General features: G+C 37.2%; 1 protein-coding gene across 1 annotated transcript in view; it reads right to left on the bottom strand.

The window, feature by feature from the left end:
• GUCY1A1 (guanylate cyclase 1 soluble subunit alpha 1) overlaps nt 1–9,746 on the bottom strand; it is a 70,402-nt gene that overhangs the window by 18,012 nt on the left and 42,644 nt on the right. The window contains exons 4-6 of the mRNA XM_003803005.3: nt 8,271–8,332; nt 4,123–4,181; nt 2,160–2,869 (exon numbers count right to left, since the gene is read on the bottom strand). Coding sequence (XP_003803053.1) covers nt 2,160–2,869; nt 4,123–4,181; nt 8,271–8,332 — 831 coding nt within the window. The remainder of the gene's footprint in view (nt 1–2,159; nt 2,870–4,122; nt 4,182–8,270; nt 8,333–9,746) is intronic.

Genomic DNA, 9,746 nt, shown 5'->3' with positions numbered 1-9,746 from the left:
TTTTTGGCCGGGGCTGGGTTTGAACCCGCCACCTCCTGCATATGGGGCTGGGTTTGAACCTGCCACCTCCTGCATATAGGGCAGGCGCCCTACTCCTTTGAACCACAGGTGCCGCCCCATTTCCTTCATTCTTTCTTTCTTCCCTCCCCCTCTCTCTCCTTCCTGTTATTTTCTTTTTTTCTTTCTTTTTTTTTTTATTGAATGGTAACTATGTACATTAATGCACTTCTGGGGTACAATGTGGGGTTTTCACATGCAATCCGAACTACTTCCATCAAACTGGTCAACACAGCCTTCATGTCATTTTCTCAGTTATTGTTTTAAATGTTCACATTTTACTCTTAGAAAGACTCACTTGTACCCCTTTTTTTTTGTTTTTTTGTTACTACATTCATCTTCCTTTTTTTAATCTCTCCTGTTTTATCTTCTCTCTTTTTCCCCTCTTCTCCCGTGAGCTACTTCTCCCTGCTACATCTGACAGGTATGGAAGAGAACAGATTTTTGTTTGAATATTTTGTTTTTCTGTTATGAGTAGCCCCTTGGAGCTATTTTTTGCAGTCATTATTTTTTCTAGAGACTTCTGCATGAAGTATCTGAATCTTATAGTACTCTCTATTTCTACTTTGCCTTAGGAACCTAACCAACCCTGTCCTTCAGGACACGAACAAAAGAACAAACCATCTAGGAGAAAGGATTGTACCAAGGGGTCCTTGAGAGAGGTAGGTGGGGCTTTATACGAGATCATCCTGGACCACAAGAAGATGTACGTGCCAGGGGCAGACAAATACACATGTGTGTTCACTGTAGCAAGAAACCAAAAGCAACCCCAAAGGCCTTCAATAAGGGACTGGTGAAGTCCTTTATTAGAGCATAACCATACACTGGAATGTCACCCAGCTTTGGAAATAATAATGACATAAACTTGTATCTAATGGCATAGAAGTGATGAAAGAAGTTGTAAAATAGTAATTTTTTTTTGTTTTAAACAAAAATATACATAATTAATGTTTTTCATTTTCTGCTACAATGAACATCTTTAACTATTGCTCATTTTTTAAATATTTAAATGATTTTTTATTTTTTTGAGACAGAGTCTCATTCTTTTGCCTTGGGTAGAGTGCCATAGGCATCATAGCTCACAGCAACCTCAAATTCTTGGGTTCAACAGGTCCACTTGCCTCAGGCTCCCAAATAGTCAGGACTACAGGAGCTTGCCACCACGCCAGGCTAATTTTTCTATTTTTGGTAAAGATGGGGCTCTTGCTCCGGCTGGTCTCAAGTTATCTACTCACCTCAGCCTTCCAGAGTGCTAGGATTACAGGTGTGACCCACTGCACTCAGCCACAGATAAATGATTTTTAGGATAGAAAAATAATAATAAAACTGCTTATAGGGTGGCGCCTCTGGCTCAAAGGAGTAGGGCACCAGCCCCTATGTCAGAGGTGGTGAGTTCAAACCCAGCCCCCGCCAAAAACTGAAAAAAAAAAAAGCAAAACCCCAAACCCCCTGCGTATCATGATTTTTATGATAGAAAAAATAATAATAAATCTGCCTGCATTTTGAGGGGCAAATAGTGCTTCTGCTTGGGGCTATGGTGACTAAATCCTTTCTCGTAGCTTTGCTCATACTACCAGCTCTGAATTAGCAAACTTTCTTTCCTGGGACTAACTAGTTCTAAAGGTTCTCTACCACGAGATTGCCAGTATGTTTTCACCCCACATGCCATAACAATCAAGTTATTCACTTTCCATGTCTATTAAATATTGATTAAAAATCCATTTAGTTGCCTAGTATAAGAAACAAGTAGGTTTTTGCTTACTATAAATACCTCTTATTATTTGAACTAAACTATGTGATAAAATTGAAAACATATTCTATATAAACATGTATCTAATTTAGTTATAAAATACCCAATAAAGATTTTAAAGGGCACACTGCATTCAAAAATCTCTGTGACATAATGAATCAAGTCAGCAAGCAAATGAACGGAGGAAGAATTTTGTTTTAATTCCAGCCATAAAATTATTTTAAAGCTTTTTTAGACCTAACTGTTTTATGAAAGCATTTCAAGCGATGCCTGTACTGTCACCTTTTGGTTTTGAGTCCTTGCATTTGCCATCGTTAGTTTCATATTCAAGATAAGCAGACGTTTTCCTTACCCTTGAAGATTTCTTCACAGAGTTGTCCCATCTTCTAACGCGAACAACAAACTGCATGTTCAACATGGTCATGATCCCACTGAACGTTTGGTTGATTTTTGGAGACAGAATTTCAAAGTATTCTTCGAAATTAGGCTTTCCTTGAAAGTCTCTCCTATTCCTCAGCCTTCTAATGCCATTGCCAAATTGCAGAATCGTCATATCTTTGTCAAACATGAAATGGAATGGAAATGTCTTACAGAAGAGAGATGCAGGAATCACCAGGGAGGACTGGGGTTTGCTGGGGGACAGGGACGGTTTGGCGCTTTTCACATGGACGGAGTATAACAAGTAGGGCTGATTGACAAACTCACTGCAATCATTATGGAAGCAGGGAGGCATCAGCGACACTTTCACTTCGGTTTCATACAGCACGCCAGCAGCTGCCTTAATGATGCCGGGAAGAATCAGAGAGGTGGTTCTTTTAGGGAAGAAGTAATAAACACTCAGGAAATCTTGATCTTTATCCAAGCATAGAATGGAGGCCTCCTCAAGCCTGCCCTTCTTTCCTGCTTCTTGGCAATGGCTGCTCTGTTTGAGAAGGGTACTGAAGCTATTTAAAAAATCTTTAAGGGTTCCTCCAACCACACCAAGGATGTGTTCATCTTCCTCATAGCATATTTTAAAAAGCTCTTCACCAAGAGATTCTTTGATGATCTCCACTGGAACTCCTGAAAGCATATAACACATTTTCTGCCATATCAAACATGCCACCTTGGTAGAACTGGGCTGTGACTCGTATTTTCCATGCTGTGTTATTTGCTGACTCAGTTCTCTTTAAATTGGATAATAAGTGTCTCAACCAAAATCAAGCACCTATATTCAAATTATCTACATAGATTAGCTTCTAAAATTCAGGCAACTCTGAACATAAACTATCCAATCAGTTAATTAAAAAAGAATGACCTATGTAATATCATATATAACTTTTTATCTCCCTTAAACTTAACTTTAAAAGAACAATTAGAATTCTAGGATGAAGTCTATTTCAGAATAAGTCCTCCCATATTTCTATTAATGACAAATGCAATACATCCCCATGAAGGGGCTGCCCTCCCAGAAGAAGGTCCAGAGGTGTCTGCGTTAGATACTAGAATTACTTTAAAATCACTGATGGTGAAGCTTAATTTTGTCTAGAAGTGATTTTAAAGTATGTTTTTGGAGTAAAATAGCATTTTTGTGGTTTAGAATCACCTGAATGAATAATTGCTTAGAATATATTATTTACTTTATACAGCTTCTCCTTCCAAAATTCCGTTTATTTTTTATATTCTGTGCACCACATTTTTCCCCATGGGCAATGTCGGAGAAACAACAGTGCCCCCTTGATAGCACTGTTGTGATATGTGGGGATTGTGTTTAGAAGAGCACCTGGCTCCTAGGAAGGACTCAATGTAAGTTAGTTATTATCATTATTTTAATTAACATTCTGTACTTTTAGAAAGATGTAACTTCTCAGTCCATGTACTCCAACTTCGTAAAAAAACACAAGACAAAGTCACTCATTTAATTTTTTTGCCCCGAACTTATTATTAATGTGAGAACACTTAGCCCTTTTTCCTATGATTGGTTCCAACATTTAAAAACATTCTTTATTTTTATTTTAGTTTGCTAAGTAGAATTTTTCATGCATAAATGAGGGACAGTGAAGTTCAAGACCAAAGCCTGTGAATATCTGTGAATCAGCTTCCCACACAACCTTTAACTATTTCCCAGCAAGCAAACATGAAAAGAGAAAATGTTTCAGGTCGAACAAAAACATAGTATAAAAAAGAGTTATTCTTTACAGTGACACAATATATAACATTGAACACCTCATACTGGGAGTCACCAAAAAATAAATATGAATATATTTGGAGAAAATATTAGTTCTGCAGGTATAGGATATTCTTTCTAAATACATACACTTAAACAATTCTCTTACCTGCTGCAATTGCTTGGTCCGCAATTATTTTTTCAAAGTCTTCTCTTTCCAAAGATTTCCTGGAAATATTTCAATATCTTAAATTATAAACTGATGAGTGCTAACACTTCATATTATAATTACAGAAATAATGATATAAAATAATTTACATTACCTTTTCCATGGAGGCAAACTTAACTATTTAGTTTGCAGAAAAGAAGCAATGGCATGCAAACTACAAAACAATGCTGGAAAACCCCAAAATATATATGACATAGAGAACACAGAGTTTCATCATTCTTTATGAGGTATACTTGCCTTTTAAATAAACTTTATGTAGGCCAGCACAGATGATCCCACACTTATGATTTTTTACTGTAAGATGGTATGAAAATGACATGTATTCAGTAGAAACTGTACTTTCAATTTTGAATTTTGATCTTCTCACCTACTAGCCATATGAGTTATGCAACGCTATTGAGATACGTGGCAGCAACATGGAACCACAGCTCCAAGGCAGCAGCCATGAGATCATGAGAATAAACAACCAATCAACCATCTGCAGCGCATTGTATAGCAAGATGATTTTGCCCAGCTTTGGACTAATGTTTAAGTGAAGTGAGCATGTTCACCTCATGAACTATGCTATTTGGTTAGGCAAGTGCATTAAATACATTCTTGACTTAGGACATTTTCAATTCATGATTGGTTTATCAAGATGTAACCTATGCCAAAAGAGGGGCACCTACACTATGGGAGCACTCCTAGCAGCCAGGAGTGTGCAGTGGCCCAGAAAAGAATGGTAACAGATCAGTCAGGGGTTCCTGATATTTTAACAAGAATAAACATCTGCATAGAGATGGATTTCACTTGTAATTAATACTATTTTTTAATAAAGCAAATACATACTATTTCATGTTTTAGCATTCAAGCTTCTTAGTATTTATCTCCTAGACATCATTACATTAAACCTTTTATAAAACATTGCTCTTGTATGAAAAATTAATAACAAAAGAAATCTATTCAATTTTTGAACTTGTTCTACAGCATAGAAGTTGACAATAGTAAATACTTTGATTGATAGAAGTTTTCTATGATTTCAACAGGACAATTTTTTAGATTCATAGCTGCCTAATTATTTTTTGGTGATTTTTGATGATGACCAAATTTGCCAAATTACTCAAACGTATTAAAAGACGCCCAAGGTTCTATTTGTGGTTTAATATGCTATTAGCTAAGCCAAGGTTCAAATAAGCATACAATTAAAATTTAAAGTTGATCTCCATAAAACATGGTCTATGCGGAAAAGTTTCAGGAGGAAGTATTTTTAAGAAAGAAAATTGCTCAGTCCACCACTTTCTCACTTAAAGGTAAATTGCTCAGTGCTACTCACTATGCCTATACAAAGGTATATATGCTTCAGAATATTTATAGTGATCGGTAGAAATATTTCCTTATTTATAATAAGCTGGCTGAGGATCACTATGTGATATTATATCCATTTGCGATCTAGAGATCCACAAATAGTTTGTTATAGCTTTCTCTCTCTGTTACAGTCTTTATATCTGTTTCTTTACCTTATTTAAACAACTTCAATGTTTTTTCTAAAGAGTGACAGCAAATCTGCTTAGAGATCTGACAACCATGCTGCCACTTCCCAGTACCCATCATCTGAGATGTGAGCCAAGTTTATCTAGTCCAAATAGCATAACATGCAATTCAAACTACAGTCTCTACCCTCACCGTGAAAAAAATACCAACAGGAATAACCATGGCACATACACTAGTAAATACATGTGTATGTCACATGCACACACAGACATCACACAGGCCCTGAGTTCACACACGTGAGGATGTGATCAATACAGAAACTAACAAAAGCTCTCTGAGCAACCAATGCAGAGAAAGAAAATGACTGCATGGAAACTTTTTTAGTTAAAAAAGAAAAAAAGGCTGGGGCTGGGATGGGGTGCTGCCAAGTCATTCATTCAAGTTCAGTTCATTGTTTGATACATTAGTTTGATGTTTTTCAAGTCACAGAAGATAATCAGCAGCACAAAAAGGGTTAAAATGTGTTCAGCAGTTGGGAAGTTGAGAGTCAAAGAAACAGCAGCTGTTGGGCCAACAAGAAAGGGAACGAAAAAGCCGAATCTGGGAGGATGCTCAAGAAGTAAGAAAAGCAAAGACAGGGGCGCCTCGGAGCGCACCCAGGCAGTGGGCTCAGGATGAAAAACCTTATTTCAACAACTTAGTTATCACTCGGAGAATATAAACGCATAATCAGCTTTTTTTCAGCTTTAAGAAATTAGGGAAGTGGTAAGAGATAGTTCAAAACTCCCAAATCAAACGATTAGTATTGTGTGCCTAACTTTTCAGATGTTTGAAAAGAGAGAACACTGCTGGGAACACATCCTCACTCAACATATCTGCATGACGCTGTGGGAACATTTCAGAGCACAAAGCCCTGAGAATAAATTTTGAGTAAACTGGCTGCCAAGGACTTCAGCAGGCGGACACAGTAGCACAGCTAGCATGACTTGGGGCTATCTTATCAGCTTGACTGAGAATTAAGGTCAGAGGCATTCTGGAATGCTTTCATATTGCTCCTGTACACAAAGCTTCTGTCAGACACACTGATTCACACCCTCTCCTTCCGGACCCGTCTATGACCCCTCCTTGGCTTGGTCCTGCTGCCTGCAGTCTAGGACAAGTTAGCCAGCAAGGAAAACGAAGCACAGATAATCCACAGAGCAGACTATCGACCCACAAGTCGGAGACAGATGAATACATTTATAAAATATTCCTGATGATGGGACTGGTTTATAAAACTTTAATGCTCAATTCTGCAAAAGTGAACTCAGGTATTGATTCTATTCTTTACAAATTAAATAATCCTGGTTATTTTAGAGACGCAAAAACAGGGCCTGTTAAATTGTCTACCAGAAGTAAATGAGCTGAGTTATATTTGAAATATAAACAATACAAATCAGATTTTACAAAAAACATCTAACTTTATATTAAATTTCTTCAGAAATCCATTTTAAAGAAATTTTTTTTTGCTAAATTAATCTTTAGAATATCTTGATTTTTCCCTTTTTTTTATTAAATCATAGCTGTACACATTAATGCATTTATGGGGTACAATGTACTAGTTTTATATACAGTTTGGAATGCTTACATCAAAGTGGTTAAATAGCCTTCACCTCACCTTCTTAATCATTTTGTGTTAACACATTTATACTCTATACATAATAGATTTGCAGTGTACCTTGCAAAACGCACCATAGGTGTGGGCCCGCTGATTACCCTCCCTCCACCCATCCTCACCCCTTCCCCTCTTCTTCCCCCTTCATCTTGGGCTGATTATATATTGATTTCATAATAGAACTGAGTACATTGGATACTTTTTCTTCCATTCTTGAGATACTTTACTAAGAAGAATATGTTCTAGCTCCATCCATGTAAACATGAAGGAGGTAAAGTCTCTATTTTTTAAGCTTCATAATATTCCATGCTGTACATATACCACAATTTATTAAAACACAAGAAAAAGAGTGTAAAAAGGACAGATATTCACCAGGGCAACCAAACTGGTTAGGAAAATACTGAAACATATCCCTAAGGATTAATAAACATTTGTTGCCCCAAGGACCTTGAATCCTCTACGCTTCTCCCCTTGATCCCTCCTCCCCATGAAGCCACTAAAGATCTCCATGCTGCTGAAGTGTGTGCCTTGGGCATGGGATGCCTGCTGGGACCTTGCTTGGACATTTGGCCTCATCCTTCAGGCAAGGAGTCTGTTCTGATTGTTTGGGATCCATGCCATACCTTTTATTAAATATTTTAGAAATTACCCTTTAGTATGAAAAAACAGGCCTTATGAGAGTTTGTTTAAACAGCAGCCTATAGTAATATGGTTAAAATCATGGGCTCTGGAAAACTCAGGTTTCAACTCCAGCTCTATCTTTTCCCAAACTGTGATAAAATACTAAACCCTTGTCGTCTATACAATGTGAAAAATAAATGTACTTACTTTCAAATCAGTAGCAGTTAAAGGGTTCCTGACATATGGTAATGACTCAGTGAAGGTTGACAAATTCTAAAAGTGTTGGCTGTCAGTAGCAGTAATTATAACAAAAGGTTCAGACAACTGAAGTGGTCTGACTTACCTGCTTTCTTTTATTTTATGCTTTGCCAATGTTCTCTGAAGTGCAAGGTTCAGCCGTTCAAACTGAAAATTGAAAAGAAATGTCTTAATCATTCTCTTAAATAAGGTTCATTTAAAAATAGGTATTTGACAAATTCAGCCTGAATATTTCTTTTGAAGAAATAGAAACATGATTACTTGAATAATGAGTGCTGCTAATTTACACTTTGCAAGTGGGGACTGATTTTCCTGTGCGTTTTTCAAACTTGAGAAGAAACAATGAGCTCAGACAAATCTGAGTTCAGATGTGTTTTGGCCCACACAGGCTTTGCTGTGGTCTCACTGAGGGTCACAAAACAGTTCAAGCTAAGTCTGAATTCAAACAGCAGACTCCACTACTCCAATCTGGTGAAGTCGGGTTTTCTCTAAGATAGAGAATGCAGGGCATCACTTCCCCTGGGTCGGGAAATCTCCTTGGATGGGCTGCCAAAACCGTAATCTCAGCACGACTCTAGCCGAGCCAACTCCCTTTCCATTCACAGACTCCACACTCAACCATCCCAGCGACTTTCTCCCCTTACCTAAACATTCATGCTGATGTTTAACATCTTTTAGTCTAGCAAATTCTGGAGTTACCACCCTCTTATCCTTTTTCTAAAATCATTTAAATTGAATATCTCACCAAAGTCAGTTGATCGTTTATTTGAAACAAGTCTTGAGTTTAGCTTAACTAGTACTGATTCATTTGAACTAATTATATAGTGATAGTTTTACGCTCTTTTAGTGACTTTTGAGTATTTCTTGAGTTTTCCTATTTTACAAGATATTTATAGGTAGGTCTCCATACTTAAATGATATTTTTTGACTGCTAATGTCTCTTAACAATTGTTGGTTTCTAATTAATTGATAAGCAGGGAGCAGGACCCTGGTAAGTTGTGTTAGACATTTTTTAGCATGCCACATAAAAACCATACATATCTCTGTGGGTATACACAGTGTTGATTCTTTCTGTAGCTTACCCAGAGGAAAGTGAAGAGTTTTTTGGCTATGTTCCAGGTTTAGAAATTCCTTTCTCCTTAATAACTATTTATATCTCTGGTAGAGTTTCCACTAGTGAAGTGAGGCAGTGAGTTAAACACAATCGAGCAAGATTCTGTTTTAATGAAATGAATTATGAAAAGGGCGGTCAGCTTTAAAAGCATCTGTAAAGCTTAGAAAGGAAATTTAAAATTAATTGAAAGAAAATACATTTGCTGAAAAGAAATAAAAGATAATTTAAATTTACAATGTAGAACCAGTTTTTGACCATTCAAATGTAGAGAGGAAGGATACAGCAGCCGTGGGAGGAAAGAAAGGCTGACAGGAGACATCCCAGAGGCAGATTCCCAGCAGGTCCTGGTAGGCTGTATGTGAGGGCAAGGGCAGGACCTGGCCGGTGTGGAACATATTCATGAAGGAAAACATGTGCATGATTTTGCTTTTCTTTCTTTCTTTCTTT

This window comes from Otolemur garnettii, unplaced genomic scaffold (genome assembly GCF_000181295.1).
Source record: "Otolemur garnettii isolate 467f Iridium unplaced genomic scaffold, OtoGar3 scaffold00274, whole genome shotgun sequence".
NCBI lineage: Eukaryota > Metazoa > Chordata > Mammalia > Primates > Galagidae > Otolemur > Otolemur garnettii.
The sequence above is the reverse complement of the archived record's forward strand: the minus strand, read 5'-3'. Positions and strand labels throughout refer to the sequence as shown.